Source organism: Etheostoma cragini, chromosome 12 (genome assembly GCF_013103735.1).
Source record: "Etheostoma cragini isolate CJK2018 chromosome 12, CSU_Ecrag_1.0, whole genome shotgun sequence".
NCBI classification, from domain to species: domain Eukaryota; kingdom Metazoa; phylum Chordata; class Actinopteri; order Perciformes; family Percidae; genus Etheostoma; species Etheostoma cragini.
The window spans coordinates 14712343-14733835 of record NC_048418.1 but is presented as its reverse complement, the minus strand read 5'-3'; the positions used below and the strand labels follow the sequence as shown (position 1 = coordinate 14733835).

At 41.3% G+C, this 21493-nt stretch overlaps 3 protein-coding genes and 2 long non-coding RNA genes across 10 annotated transcripts in view; 2 read left to right on the top strand and 3 right to left on the bottom strand.

Moving 5' to 3' along the window:
* The window catches only part of LOC117954416, a 305368-nt gene that overhangs the window by 154121 nt on the left and 129754 nt on the right, over window positions 1-21493 (top strand). The gene's annotated exons all lie outside the window — the stretch shown is intronic.
* On the top strand, window positions 401-19712 carry LOC117954415. The gene is made up of 3 exons (XR_004658817.1): window positions 401-509; window positions 16720-16722; window positions 19701-19712. It is a non-coding gene; the product is annotated as an uncharacterized LOC117954415 (long non-coding RNA).
* gpaa1 (glycosylphosphatidylinositol anchor attachment 1) lies at window positions 997-5453 on the bottom strand. The gene is made up of 13 exons (XM_034888186.1): window positions 5348-5453; window positions 4903-5014; window positions 4621-4800; window positions 4185-4296; window positions 3903-4050; window positions 3720-3821; window positions 2808-3004; window positions 2507-2703; window positions 2247-2400; window positions 2014-2085; window positions 1722-1918; window positions 1389-1559; window positions 997-1286 (listed from the first exon to the last, which is right to left on the bottom strand). Exons 2-13 carry the CDS (start codon window positions 4974-4976, stop codon window positions 1043-1045), a joined length of 1848 nt encoding a protein of 615 aa, XP_034744077.1. The 5' UTR covers window positions 4977-5014; window positions 5348-5453; the 3' UTR covers window positions 997-1042.
* On the bottom strand, window positions 5794-7320 carry exosc4 (exosome component 4). Its single transcript, XM_034888198.1, has 3 exons — window positions 7055-7320; window positions 6426-6632; window positions 5794-6316 (listed from the first exon to the last, which is right to left on the bottom strand). Exons 1-3 carry the CDS (start codon window positions 7301-7303, stop codon window positions 5957-5959), a joined length of 816 nt encoding a protein of 271 aa, XP_034744089.1. The 5' UTR covers window positions 7304-7320; the 3' UTR covers window positions 5794-5956.
* On the bottom strand, window positions 8020-18506 carry prkacbb (protein kinase, cAMP-dependent, catalytic, beta b). Of its 6 annotated transcripts, XM_034888192.1 has the most exons (12): window positions 18131-18506; window positions 15227-15235; window positions 14990-15043; window positions 14535-14596; window positions 14327-14455; window positions 13981-14079; window positions 13804-13886; window positions 13488-13614; window positions 13301-13396; window positions 12319-12441; window positions 11998-12162; window positions 8020-9371 (listed from the first exon to the last, which is right to left on the bottom strand). In XM_034888192.1, the coding sequence occupies exons 1-12, from the start codon at window positions 18174-18176 to the stop codon at window positions 9246-9248; spliced, it is 1119 nt and encodes a 372-aa protein (XP_034744083.1). In that variant the 5' UTR covers window positions 18177-18506; the 3' UTR covers window positions 8020-9245. The 6 variants fall into 6 exon arrangements, with proteins under 6 accessions (XP_034744083.1, XP_034744085.1, XP_034744086.1 ...); XM_034888194.1 differs by lacking the exon at window positions 14990-15043 and having other exon boundaries at window positions 18131-18505; XM_034888195.1 differs by lacking the exon at window positions 14990-15043 and having other exon boundaries at window positions 14535-14590; window positions 18131-18505.

Below are 21493 nucleotides of genomic sequence, written 5' to 3'. Positions count from 1 at the left end.
TGAAAGGAATTTTTGAAGTCTAACAAAAATAACCATGTCATCAACAGGGTTATGTTTTAGATAATTTGTAAATGTTTTGTGGAAATCCTGCGTTTCAAACTTGGTAGTGTTTGAAAAAACGCCGTTCAGGTCATATTGAAGTTATTGTAAGTCCGTGACGACCAGTTTCTGGCTTTTAAATAGCGTTCCTGTCAACATCCCAGTCCTTTTTTCAAAGGTGGTTCATTGTAATTAAACCCAAATTGAATGGCATTATATTGTCAGTATTTAAATCCTAACACGACCAACTCTAATCAGTCTTGATCACGTGAACGCTTGTAAGTCAACCATTGAAGGCTTTCCCAGGCTTTATGACTTCATGTCATTGGGTACAGTAACAGGCTTGAATCATGAAACTTTCAGTATTTTAATTTGCCATTAATAAATATGAAATAAACATGTTTCAAAGAAAGTTATCAAAACAAATATAAAAATGAGAAGCAGTGATGGCTTGTTCAACAGATGCAGATGTGCAGCCGACCACCCAACCAGGTCTGTTTCATTTCAACAGCTGTTCGCGGGTTTTGTTGGTTAGCATGTTGGTGTCATCGTCTAGCCGTTACCATCCTGCCTGACAAACAAATGCTAAAACAATGCAGTTTGTTTTTATGTACCCCAAGTAAATTTACAAAAAATCCATAACATTATTTTACGATAAGCAACCCAACCATGACCAACTACAGCTACTTGTGAAACAATCGTCCCCTTTTATAATTTGTGAAATGTTCAGTAAAAACAGTCCATTTGGCTTAGTTTAACAAGAAAAGCCAGTTTTTTTTTCTCCACTGTTTTAAGAATGAAATATTAACATTTCCACAAAAAGTGGGGGGGAGGGTTACTGCAATCGGACCAAGTCAATTATAGATATTCCTCTTCTTTTCAAACTCTCCAGTGGATTTTACTGTCATTCCTATTTGCCCGAGTGAAGACAAGCCTGAGAACACCTCAGAGGTTGTGTTTTTCTCCCAATAAAATCCTTCTCTAGTCCTGTATGACTTGGCCTTTATTTCCAGAAGAGGATGTTCCAGAAAAGCAGCCAGCAAGGATAGACCAGCAGGGCTACGAGCGGGTAAACCAGAGAGCCGTAGAGGGAGTGGTCCAGGATGCCCTGCGAGATGACCGAGAGGAAGAGCATCCAACCGTCGATGAAGCTGACCGGCATTTCCTGCAGCTCCTGGAAGAAAAAGACAGAAAAGAGGAGCGTGCAGGCTGGGCTGAGGACGACCAGGACAAAGGCTGATAGAATCCTAAGGGGAGAAGAAGAGAAGAGAAGAGTAAGGTGTTACTTCTATTTGACTAACGCATGGCAGCTCAGAGCGAAGACCAAAGACACTGTGCAGGTATTTTACTTTGGTACGTGGGGTGTGACGAAGGCAGCCACGGGCACCAGGGTGAGAGCCAGGATGAAGCCCAGGGAGAAGTTGATGAGGGCGGTGCAACCCAGTAGTACAGCCAGGTACAGCACAGCCACCAGCTTCAGCACTTTCCAGCCCTGCTCCGTCCCCTCACCTGACAGGAGCCTTCGATAAACGGCATGAAAACAGCTTCAGGGTCATTCTCATCTGGCTCTGTTCTTTTTTTGTCCTCTGCTCGTGCATTCACATTTCATTTAAAAGTTTGGGTGATATAATCTGGGTAATTAAGGAATTGAGAGCCTTTGTACATTACGCTACTGTGGCTACCTGTGTGTGTTATGAGGCAACGCCAGGCCTGCTGTGTAAATAGCAATAGCTGTCAGGACCACAGCCTCGGTCTCAGACACCGGGAAGTGTTCCACAGCCATCTCCTGAAAACCGATCGGCAGCGTGTACAGAGCTACTCCGGTCAGATGGCTGATCACCAGAGGAGTCAGCACTGACAGCACTCCTGGACTGGATATCTGAGAGGAAGCAGATTTGATAAAAAGTGCTGATTTGATAGACTCAAAATAAGTCATTTACATTTCTGACCCGTTGGTCGTGTTGTGTCTCTAACCGGCTCAGTGTCGGCGGCTCCATCTTCTGTTCTTGGTGGTGGAGTCGCAAGTTGAACCCACAGGTCTAAGGCCTGTATCATAGTCAAGGACAAATCTGACAATCAAGTCCATATCAATAACAATATATAATAACCTGTTCTACCCTGCAACCAGGGTAGGAAGGTCTACATGCATGCCGTGTGTGACTCATTTGCTTTCTCTGTCATATTTTAAAATGATTGTGAAAGGATACACGAAGCAGCAGGATGACGGCGAGGAGGCCGAAGGCTGGCATGTAGTAACCAATGGAGACAAAGTGAGAGAGGGACGGCATGAGGTAGAAGAAGTATGACTGGTGTAGGCGCTCTAGGAGGTTATTCAGCTTACGATACATTCCTTCCAGAAGCCTAGAGGATATTCAATACGACACAATAAAATCAGTAGTTAGGGGCCTGCTTTGAAGGTCTACAAAAAACGGCACAAATAAACTAAAATACAAACACTTGCTCAGACCTGCCAATGGTGGTGGTGTCAGTCTTGTACTGACGGAAACTGTTGATGCCCTTGATGGTGGCAGCTTCAATGTGGTATCGCAGGAAAAGGCCATGATCCCCCCATGGCCGCCCACTGGCCTGCTTCATCACCATCAGCATCATGGTCTGGACTGAGTGGCTGTAGCCAGACACACTGTCCCAGTCATTCCTCTGCAGCTATAAAAAAAAAATATATTGTTACCTTGCGTTATCTAACCTTTCTGCTCACCAAACACAGAAAATGTGTCGGGTTTCTACTGCATCTCATCACACGCCTTCACCTTGCCCTGGATGGTGCAAAGGACTCCAATCTTCTGACAGAAGGCATAGAAGAGGTTGGCTAAATCCAGGTTGGGGAGCTGGCCATTGAGGCCTTCCAGTACCAGGTCCAAGCTGGTGATGACATCGCTGCTGAGCTCCAGGGACAGAGCTGCCTGTATTGAACCACCGCGACCTTGAAGTGGAGACCAGTGCATACCTAGATGCACCATTACAGAAGACACATCAGCTGAAAACTGCAGTCATGTATGGGGATGATTTAATACTTGCACAGTAGCGCAGAGATCGAAAAGTGGCTGATGGTCAGACTAAAAGTCCTGAAAGGTTTGTTTTTGTCAGCCTTTGATATCCTTAGTTAGGGGGCACAGTGCTTTTTTCCAGGGCTACAATAAAAACATTCGGGGCTGAAGCCCTGCACAAATGACCTGGCGACTCCAATGGTAATATTGGTGCTATACCATACTATACTATACTATAGCTACTTAGACAGGCGTCGGCACAACACAGACAGTAACGTTATAGGTATAAATTAATCCATTGGCAGCACATGCTGCTCACTACACCAACCAGCCATGGTGGCTGATGACCTATGCCACTGGTTCGTTATACATCCAAGGAATAAACTACTACGGTAGCAAATTAAGCCAACAATATAGCCATGTTAGCTCTGATACTTTGGGTACATCTGCAAGAATATGTGAAATTACTTAACTGTTTGTCACTGACCATTGCCCAACATCGACCTGCCATTTAACAGTGTGCTTGTGGAACACAACCAGCAAACGCCGCTGTAGTGAACGGCATGTGCCTATGTACCACAGTGGCTGACCATCAGCCACTTTTTAATCTCGCTGTACTTGCTGTACTCTACTTCCAAAAGTATTTGTTGATGTGTTTTGTAACGGTGTAATTACCTGTGGTGTTGGTGTGGTGGTAGCCCTCCAGCCAGGCCTGCATACCAATCAGATCATGCTCATTCACAAGGAAGATGATGTCCTTGGCCCAGTACACCTGATCTATTGAAAAACACAGAAGTCATTAACACAAGAAATGGATGGCATTCAAATGGCGGAGAGAGATGTGGGTTCTGCACTCACTCCTGAAGTACTGTGCCAAGCCAAGTAGCAGCCCCACTGCCTGGTTGTTGTTATCGCCTGGGGTGCAGGGGGCACTCAGTACCAGGGCTTCGGTCCGTGGAGCTCTCGGGGCCCGGAGGATCCCATACACATTTGTGCCTTTTACCAGCTGAAGGTTAGAGTGACATAAACAGGAGCAATGGAGTATGGATAGACATATTATTAAAATATTTCAGTCTTGCTAGTATTTCAGTTCCCAATATGAGCAAAAATGTGTGCTTAATTCTTCAATGACAAACATACATATCTCTCTTTGTTTTCATCAGGGAAGGGCAGCGTGCGAGAGAACGTCTGGGCAAACACCTCCAGCCCTCGAGCCTGCATGGTCTTCACCAGCCAGTCCACTGGCATCCCACTGCAGACAAACAACTGGTACCATTAGACTGGTGGAATAAGGGTGAATATTGATGCACTTCTATAGAGGCTTATGTCAACAAACGCGCTACAAAACTTTGTAATCACATCAAACTATGAAGACTCCCACGTGAAGATTAATTGTGTGTAAATACTGTGACAGCTCAGAGTTGTCTAAACAACATAACCAGTGCTGGCTGTTTATAATAACTCACCTTTTGGCACAAATCAGTGCTGACCCTTCATGCTTTTGTAAAACAGTCGTAATGTCCAAATCTGTGACAAACTGTTTCACTCCATGTTGGATTATGTTAGTGTTTCTTACCCTGCTTTCTTCTTATGAGCTGAAAACTCTCTGCCCGTGGCCAGCGCCCTCTCCCCTGCTGGGAAGCGCTCCTCCACCATGGTAGACCCCATGGCGTTCTCTGACATGTATGTCCGCAGAGTGAAAGGCTCAAATGCTAACCCCATGAACCAGGCCACACCCGCCATGTAGCAGACCACACTGAGATGGAATTAAAAGACAGAAATCATTAAAGTTATAAGCACATGTGCACAAATGGCATTGGAGATATAATGTAGGCACATTCATGTATCAGTGACTAACCAGATTGGGGCATTGAGGCGGGTGAGCAGGCTGATCAGAGCCCGTCTCCTGTTTGGGTCAGACAGCAGTCCCATGTTGTCCGTTGTAACGTAAAGCCTGGATACACTGGAACCTGAAGGCAACACGCGCACGGTAACGCTGACGTTACCTACCAACTAGCTACACACTTGAATTTGTGATAAAAGATTAATTATTAATTAGGCAGACAACCACAAAATTAGCTATGTTTTTTTTCCCTCTATCTGACGGCCCAATGTGTATTATGCGAGTATTATGCGTTTTTCTGCCTCCCATTGTCGTTGGCTATTTTGACAGCTTTGGTTAGCTTAATGCTAGCTAGCTGGTCGAGATGGTAAACATGTATACGTTTCCTCTGCAAAGGTGATTATTAACAGTTACGTCGTTATTGTTTTAAATATTTCCCATAATATGAATAAAGACATACCCGTTTCCAGTGTCACATCCACCTGCAGAGGTGGGGCTTGATCAACTGCTGCTAAATGCTTTCAATTTCCTTGTTCCTGCGGTTACATTACGCGACGGACTGACTTCCGGTCCCATATATACAAATAATTTTTAGTAAGGTTATCATATATTTCCTTTCCACAGTTATTAAAAATATCCATAAACCATTTGGTTTATATGAATATCAAATGCCAAATTCGTACAGTATATATTTTATATAAACATTTTTAATCCTAAAAGTTATGGATATACCCACTTTATTAGTTTCCCAACAATGCTGATGTACACAAACATTTAACAGCCTCTAGAACCATAACTATATGTTTTGGAGGTGGTTCTTTTACCATTATGTTTGCATTAAGGTTAAGTATTGTACCTTTTATTAATTTAAATCCAATCTCACAAATGAACAAGCAACACAAATGATGCAGAGTTGACATATTTATAGCTTCACCACACACACATACTGAACAAAAGTATAATGGCCATGAATACGTGAAAAAACATTCTGTCCAAGATTCCCCCATCCTTTCTCTCCATTCCAGTCTGCAACCAAAACCAGTCTAGAGGTCCACCCCTGCTCCCTCCTTCACTCTCCAGAGAGGACAGAAACTTCTTGGAGATGTTGTCGCACCACCTCATCCAGCACCTTGCTCACCCCTTTACAAGCGGTCATGGCGGCTTCGATCAGAGTCTCTAAGTGATCCTGGTGTAGCCTGGCGTCCATCTGCAGCAGAGCGATCTGTCCGCCCCGGGGCAGCAGGGCTAAGGCCAGAGAGCTCACTCCTCCACTTTCCTCCGCATAGCAAAGGTCAGCGAGGGGCGTCTCATCCACAAACCCCACCGTGCAGGCACACACATAGTCTCGCATGGGGATGCCGGCGTCGATCACCGCCAGGGTGGCGGCATTTACACACACGCTGTAGTTACCTCCATCTGACTGCAGAATCTGTTCGAAAAGAATTATTATTATAATAATTATTCTAACTATTTGTATTGTTCCCAAGATAGGGATCCCAACACTATGAATCCCCAGCACCTTCATTGTGGACACTCACCTTGACATAGATGTCTATTTGAGAGCGTGGGTAGAGCTGGGTCATCACAGCAGCTTCAAATGTCTGCTTGAGGTGGAGGCTCATCTCAGTTGACTTGCGGTCTCCGTGTGGCCTCCTCTTCCTCTCTGCTGTGCTGAACGTGGCCATGCTGTACTGACAGTTGATAACAGCTCGATCGTGACGAATTCGGCTGCGTGCACCTCGTATCTAGGGGTTACAAACGAATCTCTATTTTTGCAGTCTATGTATAAAAAAATATGGTATCAATTTTCTAAAACTGAATTGAGCCAACCATGTAATTACTGTACATCACTATATTAGGCTGTTAGACAAATAAGCAGACTAATTTGGGCTATGACAACTTTTGATGGGCATTTATGGGAAGTATTGTTCATGTTCAAAACATACCAGACGGTCCAAGACCTGAACAATGACGTTAACCTGCTGTTGCTTTGAATTGCATTTCATTTGGACACATGCAAATAAAAAATTCTTACACATTTACCGCATATTTGCCATAGAATTGTTATATATTGTCTATGATATTTACCCACTTCGGGCTAATGAAGACTTTACGCTACGATAACGTTAGCCGACCCTCCCCTCCATCCCTTTGCTACGTTACCTACTTCATGCGGACCGTAAACCACAGCCAGAGCTTTCGTGTTTCCCTGCTCTAAATACGCAGAGCCGTCGGCCTGAGCGAACACACCCATTCGGGCCTGAACCTTCCGCAGCTCGGTGGCTTTCCTTCCATCTAAACGGTATCCCTGGTCGGACAGCAGCTCCAGGCCCGCCATGTTTCCGCAAACTTCGAAAGAACCGAACAAACAGCAACGTACCGACCCACGTGTCTGCCGTTCTACTACATTACCCATACACCCACTCACTTGTAGGACTACGGCAAAACAAAGAGCCCAAAAATACCAATTTTGGATTATGAATTACAAATAAGGAGGCAGTTTTGCCAAGTATAGTCATATAGTCATTCAGTTTAAAGCATATGTATATAAGACGTAGCTTATTTCTCTAAATGTAACTCCTTTTATTGCCTCTTTTACCGTTTTTAATGCTAGTTATTCCCCTTTTATTTATTAAGCGTTCTTTTACTTTTAACTGTCACACCTTTGACACTTTAACTGAGTTTACCTGTATGAATGTGCATGTCTTCTGTTTCAGCAAAATAAAAAAATATGGGGGGAATTCACACAAAATTGAAAACTAAATCACACTATTACCTTTTTATAGCATACATATATAAGTACCCCAAAGTTAAGTAATGTACTTGAGTAAATGTATTTAGTTACATTCCACCACTAGGATCCACTACCCTGCAAGAAAGAAATCAAACACTGTGTCTTTTTACATTTTTACTCTGGCCTGTTCTTTCATTAAATTTGGACCTGGCGCTAAAACTTTTTTTATTAAGTGTTGCTAGTGTACATAATGGCACAATAGTCAGTCTCACAATGTATAAAAAGTAAGACATCATCACTTTTAAAAATAAAATTTATTAGCATCTCTAATGTGTATAAATAAAAACATATGAAACAATGTATATACGTATGATGTAATGAGTTTAGCAATAACAGGGTTAGATGTGATATTAAGGAGCAGCCTTTACTTAGCCAGTGTATTGTGAGGAAAACTTTACTTTGAAATAAAGCTTTCAAATATGCATACCTATAAGTTGCAAATCTACATTCTTTAATAAGAATGAAACAAAAATCTGTTCGAGGGTGTTAACAGGGAGAATATGGTAAATATGTTTACCATAGCTTTGCGTTCCTGTTTCCTAAAATTTTAAAGCATAATTGATTTAATACATTACACATTTTTATTTTAGGTTTCACTGACAGTGTTGAGGCACAAAGCCACAACACTATTCACACTGACCTTCTCAACTTAACGTTACACTCGATAAAAATCCTAAAAAGGATTTCACTTCACTCTTTTAGCATTTACTGAAGTCCCATTGTTCCACTGACTCATAACAAAAGGGTCTTAATAGGCAGATAATGACTATAATGTTTGACACAGCGACAAAATAATAGATACCAAATTTTACATGTAACAAACGGATCCATAAGGATCAAACAAACAACTTGATTTGCATTTGACCAATGTAACAAGGTTTGTCATTTTCTGCACTGGCTTGCGGTGCCTGGGTCAGAATACCAAGAAGACAGAGAATGGATGCTTCTGTGGGGGTATGAGGACTTGGCTCTCTAAGCAAAAAGCAAAGAAAGGACAGGACTTCTCTTCTTGAGTCACCCAACGTTTTCAAATTTTGGACATGCTTTCAACACTCAACGTGTTCAAATGTCTTACAAAACTGACAGATATGCACATAGGACGAATGCTACCTCTGAAAGCTGGCCAGAATTTTACAATAGCCAATGTGATGTGGACTTGTAACGGACCATTAAATATACACCACCAACGACCGGAGGGAATGGCCATAGACAAGTCAGTTACAATGTGTGGACTATTATTGGTAATTGTCTCAGTTTTTCCTCATAAAAATATCACATTTTAAAAGGGGATAACAACATCCAAGACAATATGTGTCAAAGTAAAAAAAAAAAAAAAGTGGGTAGGTACAAAAAAAGAAAAATGTGGTGTGTCTGCTTTAATACGCAGGTGTACGTGACAGTGAAAGGTTATCGGCACCCAAGGATCATGGCGACCTCATTCAGCCTTATGGAATGAAAAGACTATGAAGTAGATCTGAAAAAACGATGGTCTCTGCTCCATCCCAAGTCTTTAGAAGAGTGCAAAGATCCTCTTATTTCCCTGATTTATCCATGTTCTCGCATCCTAAAACTCTGCAAACTCCTTTGCGCATTTTTCTGTTAAAGAAACGCGGATTTCCTCCTCCTCGTAGTCGTCAAAGTTGCTGGTGTCCCCTGGGCCTCTGCACTTTGGTATGAACGGGGCCTCCACCTGCAGGAACAAAACCAATACATATTTTACCAGGCAGCAAAACCAATGGCAGAGAAAGGAGAGCAATTATTTCTCCACTGAAGGACAGACTGTCAGTGCCTCACAGTGTCAAATTGGAATGAATGTTGCTAAAACAAACCAACTTAAAGCTTAAAGGGTTCAGTATTCTTTAATTCTCTTGTGAAATGATCAGTGTGTGAAACTCTCTCCCTCCACACCTTTCCAACTTCAGGAGTGGGCGCGTGGTACTTTCCAAAACCCACAGACAGACACACTCCACGCAGCAATTTGCCAGGTAATGCAACATGCAAGATTTGATCTTCTCTCTCAAGCATTCTTTAATTCACGCAACTACCTTCCTTTGTTTGTACAAACAAGTTCTTTTTATCCTACCTTCAAGTGTTGCCATAAAAAACTGCTATAAAAACACTTCTAAACCTATAAACTAGTTCATCTCAAGCATACCCCAGCTGAAGAAAAAGGTACATGATGTCATGGACTTTGTTATGCTTATGCCAGTCATCCTTGACATGAAAGACCACCTCTGCTGGCTATGGTTTTCAGCTGTTAAGCCACACATTAAAAGTTGCACTTTTTGCAGTTAATTCCTGATAACATATTTCTAAATTTACATATACATACTCCTTGTTAATATGTTGTGATTGCTTGACATTTAATTAAAGTTAAGTTAAAAACCTGGCGAGTATATGAAACAGCATATGGCATGCCACAAACATACGGTCAGTGGTGGTTTCTCTAGGAGACCTAAGGAAGCCTGGCCTCCCCAGAAAGTATTCTTCACACCCACGGCTGTGTCTTTACCGAGCTTTGCCATTTCCCTTATTAAAACATGACTTCTCCTTTTAGGTGTTGGAGTGAAACAACGCTCCCCCATGGTCTTTCCTATGGAATCCACTGTAACACCAGACCTAACGTCCAGTGGAGAGCAATATGACAGGGTCACTGAGCGTTTCACCACAGAGCAGGAGAAGAGAATGTCCTTCCTCTAGAAGTAGAGGTGAGTAAAAAAAAAAATAAATAAATAAATAAATAAATAAATAAATAAAAAAGTATTTCTAGATGCACACATTGACACATTAAGCCAGGGATCTTCAACAGGGGGTCCGGGCCCCCTATGTGGTCCTAAGAGTCAATGCAGGGGGGCCTCCAAATTACTGGGGAAACTCAGAGGCAGTGTTGTTTCTTGCTGATTGCAGTTATATTATTGGAGTTGTCCCATCACATGTTTCTATGTGTTGTACAGTATTTGGAGAGCAAAAATAAATCACATCTTGTGTTGTTATGTAGTCTACAGAAGCCTTAAATGCTATTGTTTCCCGACAAATGGGATATAAGGGTGAATAAGGAGCATTACCGCAGCAACGAAACTCATTCATTCTGGTTTATGAAAGCAAGTAACTATGATATCTCCACTAGATTTTATATCCAATCTCATCATATGGAAATATGATCTCAGTACTAAGCACATTGGCTTTCTCTGTAATATTTGCCACGCAGCAACACTACATACAGTAAGGCTTCGGTGTACCGTTTCTGCAAACCTTCCTCAATGTTTTAAAAGCCGGGACTAACTCAAAGTGTGCTGTCATTAACCCTGAAAATGTATGTTCTAAAAAAGATTAACCTAATTTAATGAAAAGAGGATTATAGAGATGGCCATTATAATTGTTATTTTTCTTTGCAATTGACTAATTACAATCTGATCACTTAAACAGTACAGATTTTTCAGTGTTGTATTTTATTATCTTTCTTTTATTAAGAAAATAAATGTATCATATGGAAAATTATTGTATTCTTATAAAATAAATTCTAAAGACAAAAATATTGAGATGGCTATTGCAAAAACGGCATTGTCATATGGAAGTATTCAAGGAGGAAAACAACAAATTTTCCCTGAATAATAGGTGGAAATAGACAAGAAAAACCAAAACAGGCTTTTTGATCACTGTGTCATACTGTTCTACATCACAGTATCCCACAACTTTTAGTCTTGTCAAAGCAGTAACGATCGTATCATAAGCATGGGGGCTACACTAAATCTGGGGAGGAACATAAATAGTAAATGCGATTGGTGCATAGCATAACCTATCACAGCAGGAAGGGTCAGATTTATGGAGGCATTTGACAAGAAAGAGCCAGTCTAAAGTTTATAAAACCGTGGTATAATGGTATAATGACAAGGTTAAACAGTTATCAACAGATCAATAGGATTCGAGGCCTGAGCTAAATATCTACTTTGATTAATCGAAGAATTACATTATCGTTGTCATCCTGCAAAATGGCATGTGGCACGGATAGCTCACAGCTAGCAGTGGAGCTGAAATAGCAGTGACTGGCCAGTTTTGAAATCAATGCTGCCAAAAATTACTCCATAGTCCATAAAGCTGCAAATAATGACCATCGCACAGAACTGATGAATAGTCCTCAGATAACTTTCTAGAAGCAAAATAACATCAAATAATCATACAGTTGGAGCATCATAGAATTTATAACAAACACAACAACAACAAAAATCAATACTAACAAATCAATATTTAATTATCTTGTTTTTTTTATAAGGGTAACAGTGTTTGGTGTCACTACAATGATGTGTATGGAGCCTTGCCTTTCTCTCGTAGATTGCGATCCAGTCTGTTGTGGCAAACCATTTGTGGCCCTTGATGTCGTTGACGCCGTTCTTCAAGTTGCCGTAACGTTTGGTCAGATCCACCTGCAACAGATTTCTCAACAGGTCCTTCAAGTCCGAGCTAAAGTGGGACGGGAATCGTACCTAGACAGAAGTAATACATAGGAATATCAAAAATATATATAATATATATAATATAATATATAGCAATATTGTTTGACATGCACACCTAAACCTAACTTATTCTCAGACTAAAGGTAGGGAGCACATTCCAGATTAAAGAACTTCATGTATAAATACCTTCCCAGACACGATCTTCTCATAGATCTGAATGGGTTGGTCTGCAAAGAATGGAGGATAGCCAGCTGCCATTTCATAGATGAGGACTCCAAGAGCCCACCAGTCCACAGCTTTATTATAGCCCTTAAAAGATTCAAGACACATACCGCTGTAACTGATGTATAACTTCATTGTCAAGACATCTTTTCAGATTTGAGAAGGGACTTCCAAATGCGTCCTACCTTCCCAACTGGCTAAAACAGAGCAAGGGAGCAATTCTAATATGATGTACAATATGAAAAAAAAAAAGAAAAACTGCGAGCCTAAATGTCTTCTTATGACCCGTGGAGTTAAATAAAAAAATCCACATTTCTATAGTCTGCAATTGAATACAATAATGATACATTGTCTGTTCTAATTTACTTTTTCCTCAACCTTTTTTTACTCATCTACTATGACTAGTGATTTCCAATTTTGCAAGATCCAGATGAAGGTTTTACTTGCCAGTTGCAAGTTTAACCAGAGTGTACAGGAGGTTTTTAGTTTTTCCAGTTGATGAACAGTGAGATTTGTACCCCTTGCAGCATTAAATTGGCGGTCTACTGAGCCAACTGACAGTGCAAAAATAATTGGTGTTTCTTCTTCTTGTAGAGTGGATTTTGTCCTGTTGAGCAGGCCTGGAAGCGAGTTTTATTATTTTATTTTTTTAAAGCCTAACTTTTAATAAGGACACTTGAAGTGTGCCATCTTTTCTGCTTTGCACTGGAAAACCGAAACATTATGAAAATAAGGTCCATGTTTAACCACTCATCTAGAGGAAAAATATTAGACAACAAAACATTACTAAAGAAAACTCCACCTTTTAAACGTTTGCATATGCAATCGTTTAAAAGGTGGAGTTTTCGTTTGAGTACAGAGAAAGGAAAGTGAACATTGTGACATTTGTGTATTGAAAATATCCATCAATCTAACTGTTCAGTCATTAAAAAAAAAAACTCCATACTTTGCTGAGAATGATTTCTGGTGCCAGGTACTCCGGTGTCCCACACAACGTCCAGGTCCTGCCTTTTACCCGCTTCGCAAATCCAAAGTCTGTCACCTTTAAGGAGCATAGATGCAATCCATGGGCAAAGTGTGGACTTGCAAGACATTACTGTATAAGCATTACATATTCATTTGTTGTAGCTCACCTGAATGTAGCCGTGGTGGTCAATGAGAAGGTTCTCAGGTTTCAGATCTCTGTATATGAGATCTAGTGAATGGAGGTACTCAAATGTCAGCACTATCTGAGCGGCATAAAAACGTGCATGTGGTTCACTGTAGAGGAGGAGGAAAGCAGTGTGGTCACTTAGTAGCAATCTCAATACCTAATCAATGTATGTTATGACCCGCAGCAGAAAATAATAGATAAGAAGTGAATTCAATAGTGAAACACTGTGTGTGTGTGTGTGTGTGTGTGTATATATATATATAAATAAAAAACGACAGTAACCGCATAAAACTGACCTGAACCTTCCAATTCGTCTTAGGTGTGAGAACATCTCTCCTCCTGGAACATACTCCATCACCATGTACAAATTGGAGTTGTCCTACAAAAAGTAAATAGACACTAATACCACGCTCCAAAACTGAATGAAGGTATTTCAGTTACTTAGTATAAACAATTTCAAAAAAACACCTTACCTTAAACGCATACTCAAGTTTGACGAGGAAAGGAAAGCTCACAGCCTGTAATATCCTCTTTTCGTTTAGTGTGTGTTCTATTTGCTTGAGTTTCACCACCTGACAGATAAAAAGAGATAAGATGACCTTGTTGTGCAAATCTTACGTATACTAGCAACAGAGATAGCAGGCACTGGAAGGAAGACAGCTTTTATTTTACTTGTGTCTTCTAGTAACCAACAACAACAAGTTTTAACATCTTTTTTTAGTTTGATAAGAAGGTATTTGTATTTAGTGTTACTGCTCATGTCAACACTTTTGTTTATTGGAAAATGTTCCTTGAGGCTCGACACATGCTTTCACTGACCTTCTGCTTGTCCAGTATTTTCATAGCAAAGTATTGCTCTGTTCCTTTGTGTTTCACCAGCATGACTCTTCCAAATGAGCCGGTACCCAGGGTCTTTAATCTTTCAAAGTCATCTAGGCACGTTGTGCTCTGTGAGAAAGCTATGTGTTAGCCTGTTCTCTGGAAGCAGCTGTCAAAAACATTGAGTGAAAGTGTTCATCATTCTAACCTGTGGTGGGCATTCCCATTTCCGTAAGAAATCTTCTTTGGCTTTGGCTAGAAACTCTTTCACTAAAAGAAAGAGCACAGATAGATACAGTTAGCACATAGCTCTTGTCAGGTGAAACAAACTGAATTGTTGGCTTAAACAAACATTTAGGTTTTAGATTAAATTGGCAAAAAGACTAAATGTTTTTGTACTAGAAGGGGAAAGGCAGAAATGGGGGAAATTGATATTAAACTGTACATCGATGGAGAAGAAGATGGGGAAAGCCAACTCTCATCTGGACATACATTAAATGCGATACTAAAAACATACTTTGCTCTAAAGAAAACTCAAAACACAAGAAAACAACATCCAAGACAGGCAGACTAGTGATGCATGCCAAGACACTCAGTATACTTGTTTCTGTTATTTAGTAGCCTTTTTCAAAAAAGGAGGAGGAAAACAACACTCAGGATTACAGGGGCAGTTTGTCTGAGCATCTTGTGCATCACTTGATACAGTTTGGGAGAAGGCTATTAAACACAGCATAAAAATGGTAAGCAAAGACAAACCAATGTATGGGAAATCCAGATTGAGAGAATGTGGATAACAAAAACATGGACTTATTATCAAAGCACACAAAAGAAAGCACATCTAGCAAGTATTTACAATGAGGCCAATGCCATTCTGGTCATCTTTTGGAGGAATGTGCATACCAAAAGTCTCTATTGATCACCAAGGTTTTGCAGGTACAATCACCCACATGGATGGGATACGAAAGAGAAGACAGGAGAGAAATATAGAGTTCATGTACATAACAACAAGTATAAGACATCAACAAACATGAAGCATATGTAGTGAATAAAAGTGACAGAAATGAAACCAGTTGACATTCCCCTGAAGAATTTATAAGGAAACTGACTGTCTACTGTGGTATTTGAAGAACAGGTGTACCAACATGCCATGTAGTAGAAATTCAGTGGTGCGTATTAGGTCAGACTGACAAGATAACGGTGCATACTAGAGAACAAAACATTCACAACCTGCTTTATACAAAGCTTTGGATGTTTCTGAAGCCTATAATGAGTGGGTTTATTATGCACCTCAATCTGACAACTTCCCTCCTTAAAACAGCACTGAGATTATGATGAAGGATTTGAGAAAAATAGAGATTAAACAATTAGTGATCAACAGAAAAATAACTATTTTGATCAACTGGTAGTCATTTTTCAAGCAAAAGTGCAACCATTTTCCTTGTTTCAGCTTGTCAATTGTGAGGATTTGCTGCTTTTTGTCTTGTATAGGACTGCAACTAACAATTTTATTATTGTTTCCGTTATTCATTAACCTGACATAGTATACTGATTATTCGTTCTTACCCAAAAATATCATGTCAGACTAACCAACGCCAAAAAAAACATTTCATTTTCTGATGATCGATTAAAAAAAAATTGTTTGTTGCAGCCAAACAACATAACCACGATGACTTAACAGCCCACATCCAATCACTGATAGTCTAAAACAGTTCAAAAACATGAGGTCTTTTTATACGCACAAACGTCTCCAACATTTAGTACTTAGAGGGACAAACCAAATGTTCCAAAGCCCGAACAGTTGGCCAACCCTTGCTGACAGCAATGCCAAAATCCAGACAAGCATTACATAGTTTACTCATGTAGGCCTGTTCTCTTACACTGCAAAGTGAAACACAATACACACTGAAATAAAATAGGTGCCATGATGGCAGCTGTTTATTCTCCCTATGCATGTGTGCCTGCCTAGGTACTCTTCCAACTGTTTCAGCTAATGGCTACTAGATACAGTAAACACAGGTACTCTAGTCTAGTGTATTTAAACTGCCCTGTAGGTTACCAGGTCTTGTCAAAGCAGCTACACGTGAGACAAATCTTCAGCTCAGGTCACAGTGTCAGCTTAAACAGGTTTAACAGTTCGCCAAAGTGCAAGCTCTAGGGATCATAGTTACACTCAAAAGAAATGCTTGGCAGTATGGGAACTACTGCTGATCTGATCATCTCCGTCTGCCTCTGGTTGGTACTGTTCTCTGAGTCTGCCCGTCTCAACAGGTCAATAAATCTCAGAGGAAGGTATTCAGCGCATCATAAAGTGACACCACTTTCAACAAACTAAGCACGTAAATGAACAGACAGTTCTCTCTGCATGTTTTTAAGTTTATAAAAAACGCATTTAGGTAGTTGACTTTTTTTTTAAGTGCATAATTGTGACTAATACCAGGCCATCAAATGCAATGAATTCTGAAACAACTAAATAAAACACCTAGGCCTACAGCTTTTATGTTTACAGACAGGTTTAGGGAAACATTTGTGATTTATCACACAGGATGCTCAATGATGACCAGCTGCACACATCAAAGTGGAACGCAAACTAACCATGGCGTAGGCCTAGTTACGTCAAACCTTTCAAAGCTTGTAATACCCCTTATCCTCTGACGAAGGTCTGATAAGCTGCTCCAGTCAATGACGAGCTAAATTTGAGAAGTGAGCCTTGATGGACCTGTACAATGGCTCTTAATAAACGCAATTGCCACACTTTAAGCGTGTTTGTCTGAGTGCGTGTGCATATGCTGGGAAGACAGTAGTAGGTCCCGGTTTTATGAATGGAAAGAGGGCATTTGTCATTTCTTCACCATATTTGGCCAGGGTGCTGTACAGAGGGAAAGCTTTGTTTACGTAGCCAAGAATAAAATGGGGCAGAGAATAAGCCCGAGGCAGAACCAGTCCCACACCGCAATCAAGTAAAATGTATCTCTTATTTAAAACAATTACTCCTAGGTTTGGGGTTTATTGCTGCAGATTTGACCTGATCAGAGCAACGTTCTGTCTGATACAGCCTTATTTGCTGACTGAGGGTACAGCCAAACATACAGTGAGACCCACATCCCGATTGCTATTCACATAAGTTAAGGATGACACCGCAGGGTAGATGAAGTGATGCTAGCTTGGAGACGTTTGGTCTTAAGGCTTTAGATAGTAAGGAAGCCACATGTTACGGCTAACTGTGTTTTAGTGTATGTGTAAGGCCTGAACAGCTAGCACCATCAAAAGGCAATGAGATGACAGGGGCCTTCTGGGGGCTAATTCCCCACCACCACCTAGATTGATCCTTCTTGTGCTCCAGTTGGCATGCGAACAGCCTTTTAACGCGTAACATTATCAATACGAGGAAGCTATCGATAAGCATTGCTTTCACGGCTCGGTAACAGGCTTTAATAGGCTGTTAACGCTGTCAGTGCACCCCTTCCCACCCCCTTGCTGCCAAGAAAAACAACAACATCCACGGGGTCTTCTTGCTGCTTGCTGACTTAGCAAGGTCTTTTAAGTAATTTTACATGCAACAACACACGAACAATTTCCTGCATGGTCATTTATCGTCAACTAAAGGGCGAGTTTTAAGTAGCGCCGGTGGGATAACAGTGCGGGAGATGACGAACACACGGCCCTCCCCTGCTTTAACGTTAGCTACCATGGGGCAGTTTAAGTGTTAGAACAGTTTAGCTACCTACTTTGAGAAGGTTTAATAAGCTTCAAACGCCTAAATGCAACATAAAACACCGCTGAGGCCAAACTACAGCTTGGACTCACCGCTCTCTAGCTCGTTGCCCTTCTTGGCGGTGGCAGCGTTCCCCATGGTGTGGAAGACACGGTCGCTCCGACTGAGAGGAGATGGCGGTGGCTAGCTCACGTTAACCTTCCAACAGCTGATATTCCCGAGCTTCTTAAAAATAGGTAAAACCCAAACCGATATTAATATTTAGTCGGTTCAAAGTTAGGGAAATGCAGTCCAGTATCCCTTCCAGCGACCCCCCTCACTCTCCCTCTGTCTCTCCCTCTCCTTCTTCCCTGGGAAAGATTTCCGCTCTTGCTAGTTCAGTAACGCCTGTATGGTTGACATGAAGCTAGCGGTCACTTCTTTTACGGACTCAGCTGCTTGCGTCCCCTCCCAACCCTCCAACGCTCAGCTACATTCATGGTATAGTGAGGAGACGGATTGGACAGAGATGTCTGTGTCTTCCTTCCGCGGTTTTGCAGCATCACGATTTCACTGATATGGGATGACATTTGAGTACAAGTTTGTGTGACTTTACTTAAGTAAAAAAAGGCGTCTTTGTTTGTTTTGTATGGTGTTATTATCCAGCTGTTAGAGACTACAGCTGCATCTTCAGGAGGGTTTAAAGGGCGCAAAAGACTTTTGCCAGAATTATCTAACATTTTGTCTCACACTATGGGTCAAAAGTTTGGAGTCACTTACACATTTCCATTACACTCCGTTATAGACAGAATACCAGCTGAAATCAATTGCATTGTTGCTGTATTTTTACCAGGGCATCAGTTTTCAGATTATAATGTGCTAACATAATTGGAAAAGAGTTCTCCAATGTTTTCTCAGTCAGTTTTTTTAAACATATCAGATTAGTAAACAGAATGTACCTTTGGAACATTGGATGAATGGTTGCTAATAATGGGAAATGTAGATACTGCGTTAAAGATCAGACACTTACTCAGATTAGCTGGTATTCTGTCTATAATGGAGATGTATGGAAATGTGTAAGTGACCCCAAACTTTTGACCGGTAATGTATTGATTACTTTGACTCATTGTGCATCATACCATTTCAAGTTTATATATGCTATATGTCAAGCACCAGGGACTTGCTATAACTCAGATATAATACATTTAAATGAATCCAAAGACAACAATTAGGCCAGAAGTAATAGAGAATGAAGACAATGAATTTTATTATAACAAATCACATTTGCACTTTTGCTTAAAAAGACAAACAAAGTACTCATATTCTTTTCTGAGGCCTAAGTAAAAATAGTCTACCATAATGTAAAACACTCATGTATAAAAGTCCATAATAACTGTTACTCAGCAAAACATTAATTTTGTACTGTTAAAAAAGAAAACTATTCTAGACATTTTCAGACAGCTCTTCCATCCATCCATCTTCGTCCGCTTATCCGGTGTCGGGCCGCGGTGGGAGCAGCTCCAGCTGGGGACCCAAAACTTCCCCTTTCCCGAGCCACATTAACTAGCTCCGACTGGTGGATCCCAAGGCCTTCCCAGGCTAGGTTGGATGTAATCCCTCCATAGTCCTGCGTCTTCATCAAGGCCTCCTCCCAGCTGGACGTGCCCTACGGGAGGCGCCCAGGAGACATCCTAACCAGATGCCCAAACCACCTCAACTGGCTCCTTTTGACGCAAAGGAGCAGCAGCTCTACTCCAAGCTCCTCACGGATGATTGAGCTTGACCCAGCCTTCATGACCATAGATGAGGGTAGAAATAAAAACTGACCAGTAGCTCGAGAGCTTTTCCTTCAGGCTCGGCTCTCTTTTTGTCACAACGGATTAATAAATTGACCAGTCTCCCACTCCATTGTCCCCTCACTCGCAAACAAGACCCCAAGGTATCTGAAATCCTTCACTTGGGGTAAGGACTCCTCCCTACATGGAGCTCTTCACATTTTAAAACAAAATACATATAGTTTTATTATAAATATATGCAAAATATTTTATAATAACGTAACATAAAATATATAAATGTTTCAAATGTACTTTATTACATTTTAATGTTTAAGGTAAAATGCAACAATCTTAGCACACATGATCAAAATGTATCCAGTTAAAGGAATTATGAATTGTGCCTTGACATTTGGTGGACTCCGTTTATAGGCACAATAGTCTCAATATCCTACTGCTACCATTCACTTCCCCAAAATGTCACCACATTTAACTTCATGCAGTCAAAATTATGTGATTGCATATGTTTGCAGCCTCTCTGGGAACCATCACCTTATCGTGTTGGAGAGGTTCGTGTGTCCCTAAAAGCTGTGTTGTCTGGAGCTTTGTGCTCCTGGTAGGGTCTCCCTTGGCAAAGTGGTCTCAGGTGAGGGGCCAGACAAAGAATGGTTCAAAAACCCTATGAGAAAACAAAGTAGAGATGGCGTGACCCTGCCATGAGGAAGCTCCGGGGCCCCCTCCATCTGGAGCTAGGCCCAGGTGGAGGGCTCATCAGCGAGCGTCTGGTGGCTGGGTTTGCCACGGAGCCCGGCCGGGCACAGCCTGAAAAAGCTACATGGCACCTCTCGCTCTTGAGAGGGAAGTTTGGGGTCTCGTGCTGCAGCTGCTCCCCCCGCGACCCGATACCGGATAAGCGGATGAAAATAGATCCAACATGCAACATGATGTAATAATTTGGCCCTGCACCAGTCTAAATTTCAGCATTATAAATCACCATAGAAACAGCAATGAGCCCTAAAGGTTGGCCTACAGCTGTACAACTGTAACAACTTTTAATGTGGTTCAACAGTTTTATGTAGTGGAGGGTAAAAAGTCAACTTAGCCAAGTTATGAAGGACACTTTTAAAGTACTCGTACTTTACTTGATAAATTCTATTTTATGCTTCTTCTTCTGCACATATTATGCATAAAGGACCACTGTCAGAGCTTAACACACTTCCAATAAAGGTTGGAGGCAGCAGTTAGCCTATGAAGCCTTTTCTGAAAAGGGTAGAAGCTCGTCTTGAGCCTCTAAGTGCTGGCCAGGTGCGTCCAGTACCTTCTTCCTGACCTCAACAGGGAGAAAAGGCTGTTACCTGGGTAGTTAAGATTGAAAAAGATTCTCCTAGCCCTTTTCTTTCAGCTCCTGGTGTAAATATAATTTTAGGCAGGGTAGGGCACCATCTATTTAGCCAGACTAACCACTCCCTGCTTCTGCTACTTTGTAGTCCTGTTTGGTGCTGTACCAGGCAGTGATGTTACCTGTCATGATGATCTCAATGATCCAAGAGTAAAAATGTCTCTGTTTTTGAGGGGAAACCCGTAATTTCCTCAGGCGTCTGAGGTAAAACAGTATTTCCTTTGCCTTGTCTGTGTTTACAGAGAGTACAACCGTGGGGTGCTCTGTTGGTAAGAGGATAGCAGAGCCCACCTTCACCACCTGGG

What these genes read in the sequence shown, in the direction of transcription:
- exosc4 (XM_034888198.1), bottom strand. Translation starts at nt 7,303, where the DNA reads ATGGGTAATGTAGTAGAACGGCAGACACGTGGGTCGGTACGTTGCTGT. An exon ending in TGGTTTACGGTCCGCATGAA is followed by an intron (nt 6,633 to 7,054) that starts GTAGGTAACGTA and finishes TGTAACCCCTAG; the next exon opens with ATACGAGGTGCACGCAGCCG. An exon ending in AAATAGACATCTATGTCAAG is followed by an intron (nt 6,317 to 6,425) that starts GTGAGTGTCCAC and finishes CTTTTCGAACAG; the next exon opens with ATTCTGCAGTCAGATGGAGG.
- gpaa1 (XM_034888186.1), bottom strand. Translation starts at nt 4,976, where the DNA reads ATGGGACTGCTGTCTGACCCAAACAGGAGACGGGCTCTGATCAGCCTG. An exon ending in CGCCTCAATGCCCCAATCTG is followed by an intron (nt 4,801 to 4,902) that starts GTTAGTCACTGA and finishes ATTCCATCTCAG; the next exon opens with TGTGGTCTGCTACATGGCGG. An exon ending in GTCACACCCCACGTACCAAA is followed by an intron (nt 1,287 to 1,388) that starts GTAAAATACCTG and finishes TTCTCCCCTTAG; the next exon opens with GATTCTATCAGCCTTTGTCC.
- prkacbb (XM_034888191.1), bottom strand. Translation starts at nt 15,164, where the DNA reads ATGTGCTTTCTTTTGTGTGCTTTGATAATAAGTCCATGTTTTTGTTAT. An exon ending in ACCACCACGGCTACATTCAG is followed by an intron (nt 13,397 to 13,487) that starts GTGAGCTACAAC and finishes TGCTCCTTAAAG; the next exon opens with GTGACAGACTTTGGATTTGC. An exon ending in AGAAGATCGTGTCTGGGAAG is followed by an intron (nt 12,163 to 12,318) that starts GTATTTATACAT and finishes ACTTCTGTCTAG; the next exon opens with GTACGATTCCCGTCCCACTT.